The sequence below is a fragment of the Cordyceps javanica genome, chromosome 4, assembly GCF_051103115.1.
Source record: "Cordyceps javanica chromosome 4, complete sequence".
NCBI lineage: Eukaryota > Fungi > Ascomycota > Sordariomycetes > Hypocreales > Cordycipitaceae > Cordyceps > Cordyceps javanica.
Window position 1 is genome coordinate 3,205,427 of NC_139298.1, and position 24,815 is coordinate 3,230,241.

Here is a 24,815-nt window from a genome sequence, read left to right on the forward strand (position 1 = left end):
ATTAACTGATTATTAATTTCGGGACCCCTAACAGGGATAAAACCAGGCTTCATTTATTTATTAAAGGAGCCATATGCTGGCAAGATGCCGGCAGGATAACCGCAAGACACCAATCCTCCCATTCGAGCTGCCAGGGCACGGTGCTGTCCAGCGGCCGCAAGAATCGCCAACAGGAGAAGGAGGTGATGATTATTGAAATTCGAGACGCGGAGGTAGAAATTCGTCCGAGATTTTGTATCGTTATATTCGTACTTGTTTGCTCGTACAAGGGCTACAAAGTTGAAAAACGGATTCCGTCTTGCTGCTTCGGCGGGCGTAGGCTGCACGCCTGTACGCTAATTAATTTAACAAAGACGATACTGGAACGGAACACCCCCCTACTTCTTGGGCTACAATGCAGGAACTCTTGCGGGTTATCTTTAGTATTTATTTACCAGTTGTATCACAGCGCAAAGCGATTCCAATAGCCAAAGGACTGGTACCATTGACCTGCTACGAAACCATAAGCTCGTTGGTTGAGCCCGAGCGGCGATGCTAGTAGTAACAGGCAGTGCAAAAGAAGCAGCTCAAGTACACCTTGACAGCTGCTGATGAAGATATTTTAGTATTCCTTGCATAATCATTAATTGTCTAATGTACAGTTGAATTCGACTTTTTTCATTCATGATATCAATGAAGAAAGGGGTTTTCTTTCACATCTTTCTAGGCTGTATTTACCACCTTCAGATGTTTCAAAAGCCCAGCTTGCTCAACCATATTTTAATCATTATTAAATGATATATTCAGTCAGTGTATGTTATAAAAAGAGAAAATAGCATCTATTAATAGGCTGCCGTACTGACAGCCTGGTGTTGTGCCCCACATGGCCGGCTCGAAACGGTAAAGGTGAACGAGTCTGTTGGAGCAACTCGCAACAGAATCAACCACGACTCCCAGGCAGCAATGTCGGAACACACAGCGTCGCGGTTCACGCCGCAAAACAAGACGACCCAGGAGCGCCTCTCCACAAACACGGTCGGTCTTGTCGCGCTCTCCGACTTTCGCAAGCGCCGCGCCGAGGTCCTCGAGCAGCAGGAGCGCGAGGCGCGCGATGCCAACGCCACGGGCCTCTCGACGCCCGTCGACCGCTCGCAGACGGGCACGCCCGACAACAACCCGGGCAGCAGTGCCGTCAGCGACTCTGGCAGCGCCGCGACGGCCGGCGCGCGCCCGGTGAAGAAGGCCAAGAAGAAGGCCAAGCCCGGCAAGAAACTCCTCTCGTTTGGCGACGACGACGACGACGACGACCATGTCCACGAGGGGAATGACCACGACAGCGAAACGACGACGACGGCCGGCGGACCTGAGCGGGACAACGGGAGCCGCAACCCGGGCGAGGGTCGCAATGGCGAGGTCAAGAGCGGCAAGGTCAAGGCCAACGCGTCTGTTGGACTGGCCCCCAAGTCGGTCACCAAGTCGGCGCTGCGGAAAGAGGCTGCTGAGCGGGAGGCGCTGCGCCGCGAGTTCCTGGCGATACAGGAAGCGGTCAAGGCGACCGAATTCGCAATCCCGTTCGTCTTTTACGATGGTGCCATGACGCCAGGTGGGGTCGTGCGCATGAAAAAGGGCGACTTTATCTGGGTGTTTCTCGACAAGAGCCGAAAGGTTGGCGCCGAGCGTGGCGTCGGCGAACAGGTCAATGCGAGACGAGCCTGGGCACGCGTCGGCGTGGATGACCTGATGATTGTCAGAGGCACTGTCATCATTCCCCATGTACGTGGACTGTGGCCTATGCCTCATTTATTTTATAACCTTGTCGTGTCTATATGAGTCTTTGTGACTAACTGTGCAATCTATCTGTGTAGCATTACGACTTTTACTATTTCATCATGAACAAGAGCGTCGGACCTGGCGGCAAGCGTCTCTTTGACTACAGCGCCGAAGCGCCGGAAAAGTCCAAGGCTGCTTCGGAGCCGCTGCCCGGAGGACTCAGCACGGCAGCCGAGGTCAAGGCCAACAAGGGCCTCCCCGACATCAGCACGCTTGAGGGCGCAGACGAGGATCCCCTTGAGACGAAAGTGGTCGACCGTCGGTGGTACGAGCGCAATAAGCACATTTATCCTGCCAGCACTTGGCAAAATTTTGACCCCGAGACGGACTATGCGAACCAGATCCGAAAAGATGGCGGTGGCAACACATTTTTTTATTCCAAGTAAGGAACAAGTTGTTGTTCGAAAGGCCCAAACCATTGTGGTCTCCTGGAAAAGGCGTCGCCATAAATTTTATACCGCGAGGTATTCGGTCAGAGGTTTTTTCGCTTTACTATTTTCGTTTTCATGTCGATAGAACTCTGTCCTTGCTCAGCCACAAATCTGCCAGAGGGCAAAGGACGTGCCGCCAATGACGATCCAGCCCGGCCAGAGAAGGAGGAGGAAGAGGCCGTTGCCGGCGCCGAGGACGAAGAGGGCAAACTCGTAGAAGAGCTTGTCGCGCAGCCTGCGGGTGGTCTTCATGTCCCAGACGGCGGCTGCGGCACGGACGGAAGCGGCAGCGCCGTAAAACGCCCCGATCTTGGTTCCGACGAGGGCATAAAAGGCGAGGATGCGGGTGGCGTAGTAGGCCTGAGTGACGGAGACGCTGGCGAGGAGGTAGGCGCGCCAGCAGAGGAAGACGGAGAGCGAGCCGACGATGTTTTGAAAGTGCACGGCGTAGGCCAGCGTCGGGCCCAGCCGACTTATAATCGTGGCATGGTGATGCTGGGACAGTGGCTCCACCCGGGACGCCGTCAGGATGTCGACCTTGTCCATTCTGTACTGTATAATAGCAAAGATAGCAAATAGAAGACTTGCGGGATCGATCGTCTTTTTTTCGAGACGAGGAATCAAAGATTTGTACTCTAGTGGATGGTCGATTTGTTTTAATACCAGCCTGTATATCGCTGGGTGGAGGGACCGGCTTGACCCCCCCGCCGCTGGCTGGCTGTCACTCGACGAGGCCCGATGGCCGAGACGCTGTCAGACACGGCCGGACATGGCCCTGCCCAACCACGACGCCGCACGCCGCCATATGCCGAGCCAGATTGGACTAGAGATATGAGATGAGGTGGTGTGGCTCCCCCGTCAGTCCGTAGACGGAGGGGGCACATTTCCCTGTACAAGGCCGTCGTTGGCTGAAGTGGCTCTGTCTCGCGCAAAGTCCGCGTCCATTGTGAGAGCGCTGGGAGCGGCGACAAAACCACCCACGTGGGGGCCCAGAGGCGGCCAATTTGCCTCGTTTCCCCCCCCCCCCCCCTCGAGTTTGCAAGCCAATGAAGAAACACGGGATTTCTTACAGATCGATCATTCACTGGCCCATTCCAGCAAGGGAAAGCTTAATTTTCCCCATGTCTTATTCCCACACGGTTGGTGCTTTGGCCAATTCCCTCCATGGCTTTTCGCTCCCCCTCCTCCTCCTCCCCCAGCTTTGTTGTTGTTGCTTGACTCAGCGAGAGGGCAGGGGGGCAAGGGCTGGGAGGGGGGCGAAAATGCTGTCCAAGAAGTGATGATTAAATTTTATTCGTCATCGAAAAAGAGAATCCATTCAGCGGGATGCAATGTTGCATCTGCGCTGTGGAACTCGGCAGCAGAGCGGTGCAGCGACAGCAAAGTGTAAAGACAGTCAGTCTCGGATGCCTTCTTTGGGTAGCTCCAGGCGAAAATCGGTCAAGAGCAAGAGCACCATGCAGCCAGATGCCTGTGCATGCATAACCACGAGAGCACATTACGACTCGTACAAGTAAGTAGATAGCCGCACGGCTTGCGTACTAGCGAGACGGACAGGGCGGCGCGGCTACCTACTTGCGTCACGAGCAACACTTCTATTCTACATTATAGGTTTTCGCATTATAGAAGTGGACGAAGAATCCTCGCATACAATGTAGTATTTCGCAGCACTCATCGACCATTGATGTGTCAAGTCAATGCGGGCAATGCTCACGCGATACGTTGCTCAAAAGCGCCACCCCATGGAGACAACTCCTGCAGAATGCAGAACTGGATATAGTACCCTCATGCAGCCCACGCAAATCGTGGCGGCCCAAAGGAGGTATTTGATTACGAGAGGTCATGGTATCGTATGGATCTTTAAATAAACAACGCACCAAGACATGCGCACTACACATTTGACATGGCAGCCTGCATAGAAGCACTTTCCATGCGCAGGTGCCCTCAGCAAATCAGGCATGAAGAAGGGGGCAATGTCAATGTCGCCCAAGAAACGCGAGGGTTCGAAATCAGAGCAATCAGAGCGCCGGACGGCCTGGTAGTCTTGGCGGGCTTGCATAGCGTCGCCGCAGGCGGCCCCTCACTTCGGGGCCGTTCCGGGGGCAAGAGTCCCGAGTTCCTCCGCTTTGACCGGCAATCGAATACGAAGAGATTACGGACTGGATAGTATAACATTGTGTTTTTAGTCAAGGTTAAGCAACGGCTTGACTTGGTTAATGCTACTGATATTGATGTTTGCCATCGTTCTGGAATCCGAGTGTGGTGGGGGCAACGATTGTTACATGACAGCATCATAAAGCAAAGGCGTAGTTTACTATAACACTATGAAATTAACAACCTCATAGGCTGCCATCCTATATTTGAATGCGGGTATGGCCAAGATTATGGCTGCAAACTGGCTGTGACAATGGATGCATTTAGCCTTCCACGGGTGGGGGGTCGAGGAAGCCATCCATGACGGCACCACAATTCAATAGCTGACTGTACTGTCACCACATCGTCATGACCATTCAAAGGCCACATCCCAAGTAGATTGCGACTCTAAAATCTCTGCAGCAAATGGGCTACTCCGCCGCGCAGCTCGAGCAGGATGCCGAGCTCGTCTACAACTACCACCGGATGGGCATGACCCCCGCCCCCGCCGACGTCATCTTCTGCCTCGGCAGCCTCGACACGCGCGTCGCCGAGCGCGCCGCCCAGCTCTACCTCGACGGGCTGGCGCCGTACGTCGTCTTCTCGGGCCGCTCCGGCAAGCTGACACAAGACGTGTTTGACCGGCCCGAGGCCGACGTCTTTGCCGGCATCGCGCGCGCCATGGGCGTGCCCGCCGACCGCGTCCTCGTCGAGCCCGCGGCGACCAACACGGGCGAGAACGTGCGCCTCACGCACGCGCTGCTCGAGCGCAGCGGCCTGCTGCCCGCGCGGCCCTCCCTCATCCTCGTCCAGAAGCCGTACATGGAGCGCCGCACCTTTGCCACCTTTCGGAAGCAGTGGCCCGACCAGACGGCCGCCGTCACCGTCACCTCTCCGCAGTTGAGCTTTGCCGAGTACCCCGACGCGGGGAACCCAAAGGAGCTCGTCGTCAACGTCATGGTTGGGGACCTGATGCGCATCGAAAAGTACCCGGCGCTGGGGTTCCAGATCGCGCAGGAGATCCCGTCGCCGGTCATGGAGGCGGCGCAGAGGTTGATAGCGGCCGGTTACGATAAGCACCTCCCATGAGGAGAGTATGCTGCATCTTTTAATGTTTAATGAAATCGACTGTTTCCGTTTGATTTACCAATGTCTACCTTTTTTCTTCTTTCCCTTGTTCGGATTTTGGTGTTTTATCCAGCCCATCGTAAATGTTCTTCACTGTCGTCTTGAGGTAGCCGGCGAAACTGATAAACGCAGACTCATCCTGACCCTCAATCCAGCGACAGCGAACCACGACGCCATCCAAATTCACATTGATATATATGCCAAACCCTAGGTCCTCCCTTCGCCTGTCTCTTGCTTCTGGGCTGGTGTCCATGCTGCGTTGCTTCTGCCGCCGCCAGGCTCTGGTCCACACTTTATCGCCGACCCTTAGCACGCCCTCCAGCTTCTGCTTATCCCAATCCCAACGCGTACTTTCCAGCGACGATATCGCTTCCTCTACGCCGCTGGCAAACTTGGATATCGCGTCGAATCCAGCAAGTTCAGCGACTGTCATCTCCGTGTGCGCAGGCAGGCTGCCCTTCAAGGCGCCCACCGTCGTGCCTCGCGCAATCTTCTGTGGGGGGCGCATCGGACGGAAACTCCACGCGACGGCCCATCGCTTGGTCTTTTTTCCCTGCACAAACTCCGTCACGGCGTAGTTGCCGATACCGTGGTCGCGTAACCGCTGTACCAGTGCTGAGACGCTGGAGAGGAAGCCAAACATGGCCGTGTACCACTGAATCCTAGCGCGTAGCACCAGCGACTCGTCGAGGATGCGTTCGACAAATGCAACCTCGCCACCATCTGTTACCATTTCAACTGGAGCACCAGTGCAGGCTGTAAGCGGCGGGAGAGATTTCTCAGCAGCTCGCTCGTTCATTTCCTCTGCCGATCTGTAGAATGGTGGGTTTGTCATGACGAAAGCCGCTTCACCTTCTGGGCTTGATTCTATAGGTATAATAGGACCATCAGGCTTGGATTTGACTAATTTGATTCGGCTCTGCAGATGATTTCGCTCAATGTTCTTTTTTGCCCAGGTGAGGCTCTCATCATCAATATCTGCGCTCGTTAGAGCATGGCTCTAAACCAAAGCGGTAAACATACCTGCAGCAATAAATGACCATGGTCTCTGAGTGCATCCAAGCATTGGGTATATGCAGCTAGCACCTGTGCCAATGTCTATCCCCACGAGCTTGCTGCCGGGACCGTCGTAAGTGGTCGAATCAAGCAGATCTTTGAGCCAGAGAATATAGTTGTGTCTATTGGGTATCTTGGAGTTATTCAGCATGTGAGATATAATATTCTGATTAAAAGAGGCATACCGGGGGGCAAAGGCGATCATTCGGGAGATCTAGTGATAGGCCAAAATCATGTCTGAGCAAAGTTTTGGACAGCTGCATGACGGCCCTGGGGTCCTTGAAATTGAGCTCTCGCCCCTGGACTCTGAACTCATTGATCAATTGGTCTAAATAGCTGGGAATAATCCGACGCATACTTACACTTCGGCGAAGTCAGAGTCTAGGGTGGCAATCTGCTTGAAATCCGGCGGGTTGCTGTATAGCTTGCGAAAGCGGAGGTCTTTTTGCTCCCAAGTTTCCTCTGCCGGCTCTGGCCCCAGAGCGGCCGGAGACGGCTTCACCGTATGCTTAGCAGAAGTCATGTAATCCAAAAATACGCGGTGATGTGACGCGATAACCGGCGCTCATTGATGTAGCATCGAAGTGTGGTGAGTCGTGACGGTAATTTTCGTTTGCGGATGCCCCACCAGAACGACCTTGCAGCTGTAACATGGAGAGCCGACAAACAGAGCACCATAAATCATCTCTTATTTCATCTATGGATTATAAAAACAAGAAGGGATAGAAGGAGAAGTCGCGTTATACATCACTAGAGAAGAATACGCCACCTCCAGCCCTCGAGAACCCTCAAATCTCGCTCCTCGAGCGTGTAATCGCCCTCGTGAATCCGGTCGGACAACTGCCTGATGCGCTTCTGCGTCGTCTTGGCTACCCGCAACGATACTTCGTTCTGAAAAATATACAGGGCGGCAAATACGAAGAAGGCTATCGATGCAAGCCTACCGACTCCAAATACACTATCCTTGATTCGAGCCAGGATATTTTTGGACCTGTGAAAGGCATACTCGGTGTCGTTGGAGGCCACCTTGGAGCCTTCGTCATCATTCCGCCTAAAGATGCGTCTCACTAACGGTATAAAAGACGCGCTGCCACCCATCAGACATTGTTCGGTTGAATTTTGACAGACAATAATTACTTACAAGATGCCGCCCATCAGCCACTTTCGCCAGCGGTGATTTTGTGCGGCCCTCGCCAGGTCGCGGACCTCGAGCTGTAGGCTCAGCAAGTCACTCAGCACAAGGTCCGTCTGCGACCGTAACCGGTCCGACACATTGCCGCCAAACTGCCTGTACTGCTGCTGTAGAGCCAGGTATTCGCGAAAATTCTGCTGGCAGCTTTGGCGCAGCGTGCGAATGTCCCGCTTGTCCTGCCCCTGCATGTATGCCGGTGCCATCGGCATCGGACCTGTCGGCGGCGGAGCAAACATCTGCTGCGGCGGCGGCGGCGGCATCGGCTGGGACATGGGAGGGCCAAACGCTGCCACGCTGCCGGGATGATCTGGAATCTGCCCCTCGGGTCCCAGACGCAGGGCCATGCCCTCCGACGGGTTGTCGGCGAAGCCACTCGACGGTACAAGCGGCGAACGTGAACGTCGGGCGCCGTGATCGGACGGCGCGGGTGACCAGATGGGCATAGGGTCCATCTCGGTCAGTTTGCTGGAGTGGTCCATGGCGCTGACAATTGTTGGTTTCGAGGAGTGATTTTGCCCGTTGGTGAGGGAAGTCGAATGATTTTCTTGTCAAGCTGCAGCTCCGCATCTGTGCAGTTCATTGGGCTGCAACCTGGGGTGGCTGGGATACATGCATGACGTTGAGCTGGCACCGCCTACTACTACCGCCGCCTCACCTCGAACTTGAGCATGACATGTACTCGGTGTGCAGTACGTTTTTTTCTACGCAAACTTCGCTCACGGCACATCGCGACTTTATTGAATCGATTACATGGCTTGAATTTCTTCAATCCCTCGTCGTGTTGCAGCTGAAATGTACCAGCCATCTATGATTTTTCGATACTAAATTGCTGCCTTGGGGCATGAATCCTGACCGTCGATTGGCCCGCCTCGGCCTCGATGACAACCTCCTGCGAACTCACGCTTACCAGCGCCCCTGCGTCCCTGCATGAAGACCCAAAGTCCGTCGGCCCAACCGTCACCATGTCGCCCTTGGCGAGCCCCAGAGCCGCCACCTCGAAGTCGTGCGTGTCCACCGCGCCCGTGGCCTCGTTCCACGCCGCCCGGGTGATTTCGGCGGCCGCCTGCGCGCCCGACAACGAGCGCGGGCTGTTTTTGGCCTTGGCCTTATCCAGCGCGGCGCGGAAGCGGTCGATCCACGCAAACACCTGCGGGTACGTCTTGGCGCTGAACTGCGCCTCGGGCAGCGCGCCTGGGATCTCCAAGATGAAGTTGAGCAGCCAGACGGCCTCAATGTCGGCGAGACTGGGCTGCGGCGTATCGAGGATCCAGGTGCGGCTGTCGGCTAGCAGGGTCCCTTCCAGAAGGATGAACATGTCGGCCAACTTGCGGAGCGATGCAGGGCGCTGCTCCTTTCGCGACTGGGCATCCCACTTATAGTTGGGGCTGGCAAAAAAGTCGTCCCTGTCCTTGAGAAAATTGGGGTCGTTCATCATGGGAAGATCCTCCGGTAGCAAGAGAGCCATGGCACCAAACATGCCACGATCGTTCACGTAGGCCGACAATAAACGTTCAAAAGCCCGTTGCTCAGGCGTTGTGCCCCCCAGCCGGGCCTGAGGGACACCGAGGCTCTCAAGCTTGGGGAGCTGCAGCCGGGTATCCAAATAAACATCACGTCCAATGGCTACGACAGGAATGCGGCGATACTCGACACCGATCATCTTCAAGTCCGGCCTGGGCATCCATGCGGGTTGTTCCTAGAGGCAATCAGCCGAAGAATCTCAGAGAGGCCCAATCTCTGTCTTACACATTCCGAATAGGGCATTCCGCGAAGCGCCAGATACCAAGTAATTCGTCGGCCATAGGGCGAAAATGGGTAATGATAAACAGTGATCGGGGCAGCCATGGCGACAGCAAGGGACGGCGATTTTCACTTTGGAATTTTACTACCGCATGAGAATTCATCTACCAGACTCTGCCATTTAAGTTAAACACCCCTACTTACCAAGCTGTCTGTCTACCTGGGCGGAGTCGATGATGGCATTGACCAGACAGTTGGTGGCCAACTCTGCCATTTAGCGTTGCAACCTGCAAAACTGGGCGGGTAATTGTTTGGTGGACCGACCGAGTTATTGGTGCAAGCCATCTCCGTCTATTTTGTACCCTCCTCTTGCGCTAGACGTCGTGGCCTTGCCTCTTGACGATAGAGTTCGTATTCTGACGATGATGTGGTTGGCTGTACGTCATTTGGTTCCATCAGAACAACCACTATGCAAATCGCACACCAGCGGCGTGGGCTTAATTTCAACAACCCCGCGATGTGGCCCCTGTGCGATTAATTGTCTTCACATGCTTCGGCCTAGCTTTTCGAACAGCTTTGTGAACAGCAGTTTCTTCACAATGTGAAAATAGTTCCTAAGTGATGATTTTTTTAGTGAAAAGACTTCTCTCGAGATGAGAATAATCGAATACACGACTGATGCAACACCTACAAGTCGGCTGATGCTTTTTATGGTAGTTCGATGGCTGCCTGGGAGCTGATGGTGGCGAATGTAACCCCTGTCAGTATATGGGGGCGGCGCAGCCGAGCTGTTGGAACTATAAGAAGCAGAAGCAGCGCCAAGCTGAGTTGTCTCGTTAGTTATCCTAACATTATCCAAACCACCTCACCTCGACGACCTGTTCCGAATTGCTAAAGTCGACACATTACCGAATACTGACAAAAATCTCGTTGTTCAACTCCTACTCGCTCACGCTCAGCTCCAATGGAGTCGGTTCATAAAATTGACTACAAGCTTGCGCACGTCCCGACTCGCGCCGTAGTCCTATTTCCTGGCAGAGCGCAAGTTTTTAGAGACATTAAAGACATTGAACTCAAGGTGAGCCCAACAGCTCCTGTGCGCCAGACCGAAGTGCTAACCTTTGTCAGCCTGGTATCAATGAGGTGACACTCAGCGGCCTCAGTCCTACCCTGGATGAGGACTCAGTCAAGGTGGAAGGCGTAGGCTCCGCCGTTATCACAGACATCTCAGTCGAGTCCTTGCCTAACCAAGACAATTTTCAAGACGTCTATCCTGACGAGGACTCCTCTGACGATGACGAAAGTGACGATGAGGAGCCCGAAAGTGAGGAACTCCGCGCCGCCCAGCATCGGATCATCGAGCTTCAAGATGAGATGCACGTCATTACAGAGACGATAGCGAGCGTAGACCAGCGTCAGACAATACTAGATACTCGGAGCGACGCCGTGGACACGATGGAAGAGAACAAGGGTTCCCGCCTCTCCGATCTGATGGGCGCGTACAGGACAGTGCGGGCCGGGCTGTGCCAGGAGAGGTTAGAGGCTGTCAAGTCCGAGCGCAGTCTGCAGAAAACGCTGGAGGACGCCATCAAACGCTGCCGCATCTTGGAAAGGGCGGCTCTGAAGGAGTCCAGGGAGAGACGCAACGCGAAGCGTAGGCAGCGCGAGAAGGAGCAGAGGCGCCGCGCGGACCGCCGCGAGGAAAGGGAACGGATCCGACAGGAGCGGATCAAATTCTGGCCCAAGTACTGTTACTCGGTCAAGGTTACGCTCGACGTCAACACCATGACGCCTCAGTCGTCGCGCCGACAGTCGGTGGCCAGCGAGGCCGACGTGGTCCGAGCTGTCGGAAACTCCACCGCCGCCGACGAGGCGCTCGCGGACTACACCTCTTGCAACCTCTGCATCTCATACGTGACGTCGGCCGCCAAGTGGACGCCCAGCTACGACCTCCAGCTCTCGACGACGGGCGCGACGGCAACGCTCTGCTTCGACGCCAAGGTCTCCAACCAGACATCTGAGACGTGGCGCAATTGCCGGGTCTCGCTTTCCACGTCAGATGCAGCCCTTGCAGGCGTCGACACGGCCCTGCCCGAGCTGACGCCGTGGCGCATCCGTCTTGCAGGCAAGAGCGGCGGCGGTGGTGGCCGCGGCGACGAGGAACACATCACACGCAGCCGCCAGGAGGCTCAGGAATACCGGACATTTGCGCTGGCGCAAAAGAGACGCGGCACTGACACCAAGCCACGGGAGGACATGTTTGGCCTCGAAGAATATTGGGCTGCGGCCTCGCGAATGGTGCAGTTCGAGTCCGCAGAGGCAGATGAGGTCTTTGACGATGACTGCGATTTGGACATGGGGCGCGAGTCTGACTCGATTCCCGGACCAAAAGGCAAAAAGAAGCTCTCCGCGCGAGCAAGGGGCGGTCCGGTCTTGATGCGGGCTGCCGCTGCGCCCTATGCCGCCCTCGCGGCCGCCCCGGCCGCACCCCCACCCCCACCCGGTTTCGGCGGGGGCTTCGGCGGCGCCGCCTTGCCAGGAGAGGAGGAGGAGGACGACGCCGTCGACTTTGAGGACTCGTTGATTGAGGAGGCAGGCATGACGACAAGCTACGACCTGCCCGGGCTCAAGACGCTGGCTCCCAAGTCGGCCGCGTCGAAGCAGCGGGTCGCGCGCGTCGCTTTCTCCAGCGTGACGCTGAGCCACAGCGTCGTCGCCAAGTACCGCCCCGTGGCGTACCTGCAGGCCCGTCTCAAGAACAACAGCAAGCTGACGCTGCTGCCGGGCCCCGCGGGGCTGACGCTCGACGGCAGCTTCATGGGTCGCACGCCGCTGCCGCGGTGCAGCGCCGGCGACGTCTTCACCCTCAACCTCGGCGTCGACCCGGCCGTCAAGGTGTCGTACGCCAAGCCCGAGGTGCGCCGCGCGACGACGGGCCTGTTCAGCAAGGAGAGCAGCTCCGTGTTTGCGCGCGCCGTGGTGCTGCACAACACGCGCGTGGCTGCCCCGGGCACGGGCACGGGCACGGGCACGGGCACGGGAGCGGGAGCGGGAGCGGGAGCGGGAGCCGCGGCGAAACCGGCCAGGCTGCACGTCCTGGACCAGGTGCCCGTGTCCGAGGACGAGAGACTGCGCGTGGACGTGGTGACGCCGCGCGGGCTGGCGCTGGAAGGGCCCGCCGTGGTTGCGGGGGCGCCAGGCCGCGAGGAGGACGGCAGGGATCGCGACTGGGGCAAGGCGACGGCACAGCTCAGGAACGGGGGCGAGGTCGCGTGGGATGTCAGGCTCAATCCGGGCAAGATGGTCAAGTTGTGGCTCGAGTATGCAGTGTCGGCGCCGAGTGGCGATGCGGCGGTCGAATGTTGAATGTTTAAAAGGTTCAACTCTGAATGTGTACTATAGAGAATGCCCGGACAAAGCAACGACTTTACGAGGGTAGGGCGTGATTAAGCTACCATACGTGTCTAGAATACTCGTGAATCGGAATTCTACTATACTTTGTTCCTGGCGTGCGATCTCTGCGAAAGGGCGGTCCACCCTCAAGCTTGTCAATCTAGTCGCCGCGACACCCAAGTCTATCAGCTTATGCATATCCAGTACTAACATCAATCACTCACTTGCAGCTGTATTCTGCAGCCAAGGCTACAACAATCAAATTTACTTTCAAAGCTAGACCAACTTTAATCAGAGGTAATACAGGGATGCTTAGGAATAGAGGAGAACGCCCTATATTTGTAGATTGCTTAACCTATATGTAAGAGTTCTATTAGCTCCTAACAGGCATGTTGTAGCCATCATCGGCCGAAGTCGAGCGTAATTTGTCTCGATCATGTTTGGAGACTTCCCCCTCGGCAGAATCGCTGTGAATAACTCCACATTCCAAAATGCCAAGACGACGTACTGAAAATGTTACAATAGTCTTCACTGCAAATACGTGCGCTATCAACAACACTTTGAACGTAAAGAGTATCTAGAACGTCATTTTGCAGACGTGGACGATGATTCAGTGCTCAATAGAATTTTAAAAAGTCAAACTGTTATTCAGAAATGCAGATATCACAGACCCAGACGCTTCATTTGCGTTTTTTATTTAAAAAAACAAGGAATCTTCCATCGCCGCGACAATTTATAAGCCCATGACCAGCGACGCGCGCCACGGCCTGGGCAAAAAGAGACTGAGAGTGGAGGGTTGCTGCTATCCGCGAGACAGGACTCCGTACATAAGTTTGCTACAAAGTTTCGAAATCGCAAGAGTCATGGCAAATCGGGCCGGGGAACGGCAACCAGCAGTATTCCTGATGGTGTACATCTAGTGCCAGTCCTGTCTCGTCCTGTCACTGACCCCGAGTTCGCTTTTCCGCCTGTTCCCGCCGATGGCCTGACCCGTTCATTAAACAGCGAGCAGACTTTGGCAGGGATTTTTCCCCCCAAAAACTCTTCTGACCCGGTATAACCAAGCTGTCATGATGAACTGTATACTTTCTGATCCCGGTTCGTCCACAACCCTGCCAATCCTGAGTTCCGTTTCCCACTACTCCGTACTCTCTGCCGCTAATGGTTCCGCTTAGCAGCCGGAAAATACCAACACCCCAAACTATCACAAAGACATGGGGTGCATATCCAAATACTGCTCAAATCTCGACAATTTCGTGCTGCTGTGCTTTATCAACGTGCTCACGGGCCGCTTCCAGCGTCCCGACTCTCCCACAGGCATGGACAGCGACCGGGAAGCTGTAGGGCTCATAGGTATTAATAAGCGCCACTTTTGCCGTTGGTGTGCTGGCGCAATGGTAGCGCGTAGCCCTCCTAAGGCTAAGGTTGAGGGTTCGAGTCCCTCGTACATCGGGATTGTCGTGTGATCGCAATTTCTTTTTTGGCGTTAATTACAACGCGTTACTTCCCTGTACCAATTATTTTTGGAGGTTTGTCTACTAAACTTTTGCATTTGTAGTACTTACTTCCATGACCATTCCATCCCACCCATAGCCTTGGGTGTTTCTGGCAACATGCCTGTAATCTCGACGATGTAGCCCAGTGCAAATTTGTGCTCGTTGTCCGGTGGAAGCACACAGGTCGGGTGATGAATACAATCACATGAAAAGCATGCTTCCATGACTTTTAATCCGCTGATTCACAATTGAATTGATGTTTCCATTCACTCATATTTTACCGTCAGGCCGTTTGCCTGTCTGTGTTTGTCGCTTGTTGCTGCTGCTCTGTTTACAAAAGTCTGTGCCTGCTTGAGCTGTCTATCTAATCTAAATCATACATCCTCATTCATAAACGGAAAACTCAAAGGGCTGTTAAAGCAAGAGGTTCAGGTATGTATCATCTCTTCGGAGACTTGTACTTGGCCGATCCACGTCCTGGCTCACCCTTATCTCGACGACTACAGCGCTTGCAGCCATACATTGATAAGCTCAGGTTTCCAAAGAATGCTCTATGACAAGAATGGGATGACCTTAGTGCATTTCGAAAAGTCCCGCACCGTGAAGTAGCGGCTTGGGAACTTTCGCTCCATTCAAAGCCAATGAAGGCCAAGAGATAGCTTGCTCTTTTCTTTCCACAAACTGCGCAGCGTTCATTGTATATCAGTGACCGCTGACTGAGCCTCGCAGTCTCTCCTACAATGGAGACTGAGTTCTTTGGGTCACCATGGGTCGAGGGTTTTGCGTCGGCACTGGTAAATGAAGGTCATTGAGTCGACACAAACTCATTTTCTGCGTCTGACGATCCCAAAGACCTCAGTACTCGGGCGGTCTCCGGTAAAAGCGGACTGGGCTGATGTACTGCTCCATCATGACGATGCCAAAGTTGGCCTACCTGCTAATGTGGACATTCTCTGTAGGTTCTTCCGAGATGCGACCAGCACTCAGCACGACAAGGGGCCACGTTGGAGGGTCGAGACGCCAGCGCGCTACGTTATTCGCAAGCCTCATTGCAAGTATGCAAGGGAAGGACGATACGCGGTGCACAGCTGATAGCAGCATTGGGTGGCTCGATAAGGGCAGTATAGGCAACATATGGAAGGAAAAGAAGACGATGATTGGGGGCCTGGATGACATGGTACGGGATTCGAACGAAACTCTTCTCGAGGGTCGGGACAGAGGCAAGCAGCGGGACGCAGGCAGAGCAAATGTGACATGGTGTGTAAGGGAGACAGCGCTTTGCAAGCCAAAAGCGGCATCCCAACTCCCAAAAAAGGGTGTCATGTCCGCGCAAACTCGAGGCGCATTTGCTGCGACCTCGCATCTCCGGCGTAGAGTTTTTAATATTTCCACTTGATGGATTCCAAGGTGGACCATCGTGTGATTTCGATTACGTTCTATTTGGCCCACGCGAACATGCCGGAATATCCGAGCGCAAAACGCGTCCCGCATCAACGATACACCCAGTCAGGCTGAAAGGCTGAAGAAACACGGCAGAGGGCCACGGCTTCCTATGCAATATTTGTTCCTGTAATGACCTGCTCTCACGTTTGTAAGCCATTACAAACTTGAACGAATCGCGCGCCGCACATGAAATCTGGTATGCTGCGTTAGGCAATAGGATTGCTGCTTGAGGCGACAGACGGTCGCTGGCGATGTGAGAATAAGCTCAAGAGTCCTGACCTTTTAACAAGAGCATGTCAAAATTCCAGTCTTCTCTATTGCATTGGCATACGTAGCAGTTGAAGATTTTGTTCAAGATACGAGCCACTGGGGCCATCGCAACGGGGCTTCAACAAGCCAACAGCCAGCGAATCCGAGCTATAAAGCGGAGAACTACCAGAAGTTCAGCTTGGTGTTCACGGCGGCCGTTGGGCCGGTAGTGGTGCACGGGAAGTGGCAGCAAGGCTATAGCTGAGTCTCTAATAACCCTTCGGCCCTATGGAGCTCGGAGAAACCCCTGCCAGCTCCGCACAGGCGTGGGGAAGGGCGAATGTCGCGGTAGAAACATCATTCGTTTACTACGGATGACGTCCATCGCGCATAGCTGAGCCAGAGTGGGACATGACTCTGAGTGGGCGACGAAAGGCGATAGCTAAAATTTGCACACCGTGCCGAGTATGTACACCTGTATTTGACATTGGGCTCTCTTAAGCGTCACCGCTGGTATGTAGGAGCTTACTACCAGGACATGATACTGCATCAGCCCTTTAACGAGGTGATCTATAAAAGGTGGTGCCCAGATGTTTTGATTTAGGCGGCATATCTCGAATGTGGCAAGTGCGACTCTATCCCTTGTTGAGCAGCCACGAACTTAAATCTTGTTAGTTTATCGTATACAGGAAGTTTCCGCATTCCGCTCCAATGGGGCGCCCAAACAATTAGACTGGCGCGGCGAAAAGCTACCAACCCGCTGCCAGCGGTCAATCCATTCGCAATGGATCCGCATCTAATATCATGTTCTCGAACGACTGATTCTAGACTCGCCGAATGAGGCCCGCACCACGTGATGGGATGTATGTCGACGTCAGGACATCACGTACAAACCCGTTGATGATGCTGCATTTCTCCTTCACACTCCCAGAGCCATATCTGGAGCTATTATAGGCTGTCTATACGAAACCTTTAAAGAGGAACTGAATGAGCCTTTCACGATGCTGACCATCGCTCAGACAGGCCCTTCTTCTTCTTCTTTTACCCGTAAGATGATGAACTTGCTATCGATGGCCGTAACGGCCTTTCTCTTTATTCGGGGAACCGACACATTCAATGTTGACGCCCTACAGCCACACTGCTCGGTCGTGGTGAAATACCAAGTTAAAGCAACAGTGTGCTCTAGTCTCACATGGGCGACAACCCATACACAGTAAGTATATAGGAAGGCAATGTATGATTGACGGTGATACTGATACATACATTCAAGAACAAGAACTGAATGCAGCAAAGTCTGCCCTACTTCAGGGCAATGTTCACGGCCGCTCGATGCTATCGTGATAACGACGGTGCCTGGTACTAAACCTGGTACCAGAACCGTGACGCCGCCCGCGAACTGCATCCATCCGTGTACCACAAGCATTGTCGTGACGAACACCCCGGAATCATTCGAGTCTCCCAAACTCTTACAGGAAACAATCACCAACACCATCAAACCATCTAATTCTACGGCGATAGCCAGTATACCTGGTCCAATGCCGGGTACTACATCCAGCACTATGCTCAGCGTAGCAAGCTTCGCCAACACTACGGTGCTACCTAATGGAACAGAGAAAACTACTCTAGCTAGTACTGTGCCTAGTACACCTGGTACGCCTGATAAGCCTGGTACTATATCAAGCACTGTACTCAGTATCGCAAGTCTTGTCAACTCCACGATGCCACCTAATACAACAGTGGCGGCTACTCTACCTAGTACTATGCCTGGTACGCCTGGTACGTCTGGTACTATATCAAGCACTATACTCGGCATAGCAAGTTTCGTCAACACCACGATGCCACCCAATGCAACAGTGGTGACTACTCTACCTAGTACTACGTCTGCTAGTATGCCCGGTACTATATTCCGCAATACCACGATGTTATCTAATACTACGGTGGTGTCTACGCCATCTAGCACTGCACCTAATGCTACGCATAATACTATGCCTAGTACTTGGCTCAGCATAACAAACACCACTAACTCGACGAGGCTACCTACGGCTGCGAAAACTGGTACTGTGTCTAGTACTATGCTCAGCATAACAAACATCACTAACTCGACGAGGCTACCTACGGCTGCGAAAACTGGTACTGTGTCTAGTACTATGCTCAGCATAACAAACATCACTAACTCGACGAGGCTACCTACGGCTGCGAAAACTGGTACTGTGCCTAGTACTATGCTCAGCATAACAAACATCACCATCACAACGAAGCTACCAAACGCCACAGACACGACTAGGATAGCAACAATCGCCAACGTAACGAAGCCATCTAACGCCACAGAAGCGGGTGCTGGTTCCAGCACGACGCTTAGCATTACGAACGCTACAGTAACAAGCATTACACCCAGTACTGTAGTCAGCCTTGAAACTATCACCAACACCACCACGCCATCCAGCACCATGAACACGGCCAGCATAGCAAATATCGCTAATACTACGGGGCTGCCTAATATCACGGTAGTGGCTACTGTGCCGAGCATATTGCTCAGCACAGGAACCACCACCAACACAACGAAGCCACCTAGCATGACAGGAACGGTCAGCATAGCGAGCAGCGCTAATACTACGAGGCTGGCGAATACCACGATGATGGACACTGCGCCTAGTATTTTGCTCAGCACAAAAACCATATCCAATACTACGGGGCCGCCGCTGAGTTGTACTAGTGGGTGTACCACAGACGTCGTGGTCGCTCCCACCCCGAAGCCTACCTCCACACCTTGCATTGCTCAGCCGCAAACGCTTACTGTTAGCGGCGACGGAACCGACGGCAGGACAGAGACGTGGACCGTCCCTCCCTGTGCTACAACCATGGCCTTCAGCGTCGTGGGTGGTGCCGGTGGCGGGTCTATACAGGGAGCATTTGCCGACTCCTTAGCACATGGTGGCCGTGGGGGGCTCGTTGCCGGCTCGATAGCCGTGTCCCCTGGAGAGACGGTTGTTGCAGTCGCAGGCGGCGCCGGTGCCTTTGGCATGGGAGGAAAAAGTCAATACGGCAGCGGAGGTTCCGAGCCGGGAGCCGGTGGTGGAGGTGGTGGCGCTTCGGCTTTGATGACCGGTGCCGCGCCGGTGCTCGTCGCAGTTGCCGGCGGAGGGGGTGGCTTCGGTCTCAGCTCCGACAAGGCGGCGAACGACGGAAACAATGCGGAGAGAACGGAGTGGCGCGACGGTCCCGGCCACGCCGGCCAGCAAGGATCCGCCAAGGTTGCTTTGGCGAGCGGCACCCCGGTTGCGGCGGCTTTCGGCGGACTCCCCGGTTCTGCTAGCGGTCCCGGCGAGGGCGGCACCTGGGGCTCGGCTCTCGCTCCCATCTCGGCCGTGAATGGCTCCTCCGGCATTGGTACAGATGGCGGACCGGTTCTCTCCGGTGGGAGCATGGTACCCGTCCAGGCCGGCAGCGGTGGCGGCGGCGGCGGCGGCGGAGGCTACTACGGAGCGGGGTCCGGCGGACGGATCTCGTATAAATATGGCAGCAAGGTTGTTGAACTTGCTGGGGATGGTGGCGGCGGCGCCAACTTTATCGGCAGTACTGTGCTTAGGGCGGCGGCGGGTATCTCACCGACGCAAAGTAAGGGATCCGTTACGGTGGTCTTTTCGTGAACAGCTAGCTGCCTGGAATAAAAGCTCGTCACCGCCCTGGAAAGTCGTTATCAGCATGTCAGGAAGCATGGTTGAATAATAAACCTTGAAGCAGGTTCTTATGATGTTGATACGCGGGCTGTTTCGATATCTGAAAGCTATGAATTATGCTACTTTTATCCCGGAGAGAGAAGAAGAAGAAGAAGAAGAAGAAGAAGAAGAAGAGAAATGATAAGAGAAAGGAGAAGAAAGTTTTGCTTGATTAATATTCAGCCCCTCTATGATAGCAATAATTTCTTTTTCCTCAGATCATTCATCTATTAGTCTGGCAACCGAAGACGGAGAGTATTTTTCATAAACGCAAACTAGTAGCCATAGAAGTCTTCTTTTTTTTTTTTACCATAGATGAACCAATTAGTAGAAGAGGAAAATCAATACTTCATTTATGATATATTTGTTAAATCTAATCGATGGCTCGCATTGTAACTACTTGCCCAGTTACGTATGCTGGCTGAGTAGGACCGGCACCCGCCGAGCTCACTCGTTCAACCCCACCGAGCTTAAATCGAGTAGGCAAGCCATTGCGTGAGCTAATCTATACTTTGTTTGGTGGGACCTGAGTGAGAGAACGGGGGGGTAGCAAAAGCTGGGGTAAAAGTCAGTCCTCCTATGCGCGCAAGGGCCGAAACCAATAGTTCACAGCCGACTGGCTCGTTTTGGGGGCAAGTAACAGGGAAGAATAGAGTAATAAATCTGGAATACATAACTTCGAGAATAGCAAAACTGGTGGGTGAAGACGAGGCACTGAAATTCAAGACGTTGACAATATTGTCCAGTAGACAAAAAAAAAAGATGTGTTGAATACTAAGGATGAAAAAGATAGTATCGTAATCAGAATAAAGTCAAGAAATCACCAAAACACGAAAACAACAACGTTTCTTGTTGCTGATACCTGCCACCTGGGCAAACACATGTACCCCTGGTATCGTAACCCACGTTTCCACAACACACACACGTCCTTGCCATCCGTCCATCCAACGCCACGTCCGAACCGGGGAAAGGGGGGTATTTTGTGAGCGTCGCTTTGTTTTTTTTTTTTTGCATTTTGTTTTTTTGTCAAGTTTTGTTCCTTGTGCATTCATTCGTGTCCATCCATTTCGCCATTGCCAAAAGCCAGCTATTCCTACAAACGCGCAAATCCACTTGTCCCAGTCATTACACTCATCCGTTCCCTCGCGCCATGGCAGTATAAAGAATCTTGGCTAACATGGGCTGGGCGCTGGCAGCCGGCTACCGCCCAATTCCCATGGAAGCAGAACAATTCTGGCAGCTCGATGCTTGCAGGTTGAAAACAAATAGTCAAGTATATACGCGAATTGTGCTAGGTCGTCTTAGACACCACCACCCATAAAGGCAGCTAGGTCATCTAGATCGAGAAGCTGCCGCTCAAAGGCAGCGCATAGCTCGGGTGCCGTCATATCCTGGCTGGTCGCAGTGGTCTGCGTTTCCGGGCCATTCGAGGAGCTGCTGTGGGACGAGGCCGGGCTCTGTGGCTTTGTCTCATGCATGGCAGCTTGGGGAGCGCTGCTTGGCGGAGGCGTCGAGTTGCCGGGCGTAGCCACGCCGCTCGAGTGGCCGTTGATAGTGGTGACACCGGGGCGACGGGGGATGGTCACGGTAGGGGGCTCGCTGCCGTCACGCGAGTGCTCGCCAACAGAGCGGGGAGTGGCATGCTGCTGACCATTGCTCTGGTCGTAGTCCATTGGCTCGGGGTTGGTGTCGGCGTTGGAGGAGACCTCATCCTTGATGCCGCTGTTGGCGTTTGAGTTTGAGCGGCCCGAAGCGGCGGCGGCGGCATCATTGTTGAGAACACGCTGCATGACGGTGAGGTGTCGGAGCCAGCTGGCCATCAGTGGCCAGTTGTCAGTGCCATCAGCCATGAATCGAAGACCGTCTCTAACAATGTGGGCGGCCGTCTCGACCGCATTGTTGGGGGTGAGGCCCTTGAGGGAAAGGTAGGCGACGGTAGCGCTGGCGGTAAAGGCAGAGAAGAGCATGAAAATGGGGAAAGATGGCAGCTGCTCCTTCTCGGCGCCCGACTCGACTGCAGTCAGCAGCGAAAGAGTGGCGTGGCATGCAGTGAAGATTCTATCAACAATGTCATGACCACGACCACTCATGCGGTACGTTTCGGCGTTGAAGCCGTGGGCATAGACGTCTTGCAGGAGGCGTCTGCGATGGACAAAGATTGTAGCGCAATGCAGAAGGCAGTGCAGCATGGCAAAGGTGTAGCCAGAGCCCATGGTCATGTGGAGATTGATCTGGCCAGGTTTGTCGACGTACTGCATGGGCAAGCTGGTGCGCAAATCCTCAATCTTGGCAATGAGACTGGAGCAGTCCTCTTCATCGTAGCCATGGAGAGGGCTCGTGGTAAGCATGCCGACGACGTCACGCCAGAGCGTAGCGGCAATGACGATGTAGCCATACTCGCCAATCTCGGCGGTGGGTCCATGGCTAGGCGAGGCAGTGGCCCGGTTCAGGTACTGCACCAGCGACTTGATGTACACGGCGTTGCCAAAGGCAAAGTTAATGTCAGAGCAGGGCAGGGAGACGGTGGCGGTATCCTGGGCAGTCAGGGCAGGGAAACGACCCGGAGTGCTGGTGAGGAGGCAGTCGAGGATGTAGATGAGCCACAGAGTTCGACGGCAGCTCTCGTCACGGAGCCACTGGTCAGCACTCTCGCCAGCGTGGTGGCTGTTGAGAATGCGGTACATCTGCAGCATGCGGGCAGCCTGGCCGAGGTAAATGTAGGCCCGGACAGCATTGCGCGAGCCCCATTCATGGATGATAACGAGGCAAAGAGCCTGGATGTCGGCCAGATTGGGATGGTCAAGGTTGCTATTGATGAGGGTCATGGCCTTGGCGGCGTACGTCTCGGCAGCCTGTGACGAGGAGCCATAGCGGCGGATCAGACTGGGGGAGCTCCTAGAGGCAAGGTGGTCAGTTCAGCACTCGGGACACTGTGCAAAGACTGATGAGGGCGGGCAGGGGCGAAAGTAGACAGGGCTGGGGTGGTGAGGCGCAGGTCGGAACGAGGCGGCGCTCGGTGGGTGGACCGGGGACCGATGAATTCTGCGTAGTGGCCCGCAAATAAATGCGGTGATCCGGAGGAGGAAGGGCAGGACAGCCGAGAAGGGCGGCGTAGTAGTGAGGCAGGGCGGCAGGACAGCAACAAGACTTACCGAGAAGCACAAGCCAGAAGGCCGTAAACGAGGGTAGACTCAAGCGAGGCATTCTTGAGCTGCTGGACAAAGGAAGGCTTGTGGAAGGCGACACAAGCGGGAAAGGTCTTTGAGACGACTCGCTCGCACTCGGCGATGAGCTCTGGGGTCAGCCTAAGGGGCGAATGTCAGTAAGGGTGGTCGGATTTCCGGACAGTCTTCCGGGTCTGGGTACGACGGCTGGCGAGCGAAGGAGCGGGTGTAGGCGGGAGCACGACGGGGATGTCCGCAAGGCGAGGTAAAATGAAGAGGAGCACGAGTAAATGCAGCGAGGTAGGGCAAGTAGCCGGGGGGCGGCGCAGGCAAGGGCGGGCGAAAAAAAAACCTCGGCCCAGGCGCAGGCCGAATGCCTAAATTTTTTGTGGGGTTGGGATGATGAATGTGACGGAGGACGGGCAGCCGAGAAAGGCCAAGGCAGGAAAAAAAAACAAGGCGGCATCGGGGGTACCAGCGTATATGCTAGTGAATGACGACTCGGCGAGTGAGACCGGGACACGAAGGGTGGTGAGGATGAGGAAACTGGGCTGCGCCGAGGAGAAGGAGGAGAAAGCGGATGAGGTGGCAGTAGTACCAAGTAGTCGCTGTAGTACTGCTACTGGCAGTACCGGTGCTGGTAACAGGGTGATGGCGGTGGTTGCGTAGGAGGCGACGGGCGACGTAGCGCCTGGTGATGTGCACTGGGGTGAGACGGGCGGTACGGGAATAAGGGGGGGCGAGATGGGATGGGATAGGGGAGGGGGATGACGAGAAGAGCGAAAAAAAAAACAAGAGAATAGAATCAGGGGAGAAGAAATGATTAACAGAAGAGCAAATCGCTTTTCCAAAATCGCCATTTCTTTTTTCTTTTTGTTTTTTGCCCTTGCATCCACGTCGTTGAAATGAAAATGTGCTGGGCCAACTTACTTTTCGGAGCTGGACTGTGTGTGCCTGGGGCCGCTGGAGCCCACAACGGCTTGCCTGGCCTCAGAGGACCCGGCGCCGGAGGCCGGGAGGCTGTCGCGCGCTGGGCGAGACTGAGTGGTGTGGCGAGCAGGACTCTGGCCGTTGTGATGGGCAGCGCTCTCCGATGGGAGATAGCATTCGTGCATGCCCTTGGAGCAGTTTTTGCACGGGTTGCCAGGGCCGCGATCGTAGACGCACTTTGTCTTGCCTTTGCGGCAGCGCACGCAGGCTCCGCCGGCCCTGAGGGCGGTCGAGCGAATCACGCCGGACATGGCTGGTGTTTGCGCGCCGTCGGTCGCGAGTCGTGAGGAGGAAGGAGAATCAGAAAACAAAAAAATGGTACGCGAGATATCGGATCCGGCGCGAGATGAGGGTGATTTGGATTCGAAATTTGACGGTATGCGATGAGGAGAGTTGGGGTGGTGGAAGAGGGAGAAGAAGCCCGGACAAAGAGCAAACGCTGCGCGGCCGGACAAGTCGGGGGGGGCAAAAACTTATGGGGCACTACTACACGTCGCACGCGCGCGGCGCAGCGCAGGCACAGGTAGGCAGGCAGACAGAACCAACGACGGAGATCACAACCCGCCCCCCAAAAAAAAGGCACGGAGGGAGAGGCGTTGTTGAAAAAAAGAGAGAATGAGAGAATGACGGGGGAAAAGAAGAATGAAAAAGACGATGCGCGACGATTCGACAGAATCAACGGCGATGGCTCACTGACGTGTGAGGTGCTAGTTAGGGGAGATGGCAAGAAAGAAAAAATTCGGCGAGTCGGGAGGGAAGGAAGGAAGGGGAGACAGAGAGGCGGCGGCGGCGGGCGGACGCGAGGCGCAGGACAGGCAGAGGGCGGACCAGACCAGAGCGAGAAGGAAAGGGCAGAGAGAGCGACGAGGAGAAGG

General features: G+C 54.6%; 9 protein-coding genes and 1 non-coding gene across 10 annotated transcripts; 5 read left to right on the plus strand and 5 right to left on the minus strand.

Annotated features, from left to right (window-relative positions):
• Nucleotides 1-942: 942 nt before the first annotated feature.
• V2A60_006854 (XAP5, circadian clock regulator-domain-containing protein) lies at nt 943-2,195 on the plus strand (the record flags this gene model as incomplete). The annotated part of the gene is made up of 2 exons (XM_083258145.1): nt 943-1,752; nt 1,845-2,195. The coding sequence occupies 2 exons, from the start codon at nt 943-945 to the stop codon at nt 2,193-2,195; spliced, it is 1,161 nt and encodes a 386-aa protein (XP_083114271.1).
• A 144-nt stretch (nt 2,196-2,339) lies between these two features.
• On the minus strand, nt 2,340-2,786 carry V2A60_006855 (uncharacterized protein; the record flags this gene model as incomplete). The annotated part of the gene is made up of 1 exon (XM_083258146.1): nt 2,340-2,786. The coding sequence occupies one exon, from the start codon at nt 2,784-2,786 to the stop codon at nt 2,340-2,342; it is 447 nt and encodes a 148-aa protein (XP_083114272.1).
• A 2,013-nt stretch (nt 2,787-4,799) lies between these two features.
• V2A60_006856 (uncharacterized protein) lies at nt 4,800-5,462 on the plus strand (the record flags this gene model as incomplete). The annotated part of the gene is made up of 1 exon (XM_083258147.1): nt 4,800-5,462. The coding sequence occupies one exon, from the start codon at nt 4,800-4,802 to the stop codon at nt 5,460-5,462; it is 663 nt and encodes a 220-aa protein (XP_083114273.1).
• Nucleotides 5,463-5,526: 64 nt separating this feature from the next.
• V2A60_006857 (uncharacterized protein) lies at nt 5,527-7,080 on the minus strand (the record flags this gene model as incomplete). Its single annotated transcript, XM_083258148.1, has 4 exons — nt 5,527-6,479; nt 6,525-6,690; nt 6,743-6,863; nt 6,920-7,080. 4 exons carry the CDS (start codon nt 7,078-7,080, stop codon nt 5,527-5,529), a joined length of 1,401 nt encoding a protein of 466 aa, XP_083114274.1.
• Nucleotides 7,081-7,307: 227 nt separating this feature from the next.
• V2A60_006858 (uncharacterized protein) lies at nt 7,308-8,228 on the minus strand (the record flags this gene model as incomplete). Its single annotated transcript, XM_083258149.1, has 2 exons — nt 7,308-7,644; nt 7,699-8,228. The coding sequence occupies 2 exons, from the start codon at nt 8,226-8,228 to the stop codon at nt 7,308-7,310; spliced, it is 867 nt and encodes a 288-aa protein (XP_083114275.1).
• A 326-nt stretch (nt 8,229-8,554) lies between these two features.
• V2A60_006859 (glutathione S-transferase family protein) lies at nt 8,555-9,594 on the minus strand (the record flags this gene model as incomplete). Its single annotated transcript, XM_083258150.1, has 2 exons — nt 8,555-9,445; nt 9,496-9,594. The coding sequence occupies 2 exons, from the start codon at nt 9,592-9,594 to the stop codon at nt 8,555-8,557; spliced, it is 990 nt and encodes a 329-aa protein (XP_083114276.1).
• An 859-nt stretch (nt 9,595-10,453) lies between these two features.
• Nucleotides 10,454-12,855, plus strand: V2A60_006860 (DUF4139 domain-containing protein; the record flags this gene model as incomplete). Its single annotated transcript, XM_083258151.1, has 2 exons — nt 10,454-10,567; nt 10,618-12,855. 2 exons carry the CDS (start codon nt 10,454-10,456, stop codon nt 12,853-12,855), a joined length of 2,352 nt encoding a protein of 783 aa, XP_083114277.1.
• A 1,407-nt stretch (nt 12,856-14,262) lies between these two features.
• On the plus strand, nt 14,263-14,334 carry V2A60_006861. Its single transcript has one exon. It is a non-coding gene; the product is annotated as a tRNA-Arg (tRNA).
• A 4,594-nt stretch (nt 14,335-18,928) lies between these two features.
• On the plus strand, nt 18,929-19,717 carry V2A60_006862 (uncharacterized protein; the record flags this gene model as incomplete). The annotated part of the gene is made up of 1 exon (XM_083258152.1): nt 18,929-19,717. The coding sequence occupies one exon, from the start codon at nt 18,929-18,931 to the stop codon at nt 19,715-19,717; it is 789 nt and encodes a 262-aa protein (XP_083114278.1).
• A 1,370-nt stretch (nt 19,718-21,087) lies between these two features.
• Nucleotides 21,088-24,191, minus strand: V2A60_006863 (Zn(II)2Cys6 transcription factor; the record flags this gene model as incomplete). Its single annotated transcript, XM_083258153.1, has 3 exons — nt 21,088-22,681; nt 22,939-23,091; nt 23,881-24,191. 3 exons carry the CDS (start codon nt 24,189-24,191, stop codon nt 21,088-21,090), a joined length of 2,058 nt encoding a protein of 685 aa, XP_083114279.1.
• Nucleotides 24,192-24,815: the final 624 nt, after the last annotated feature.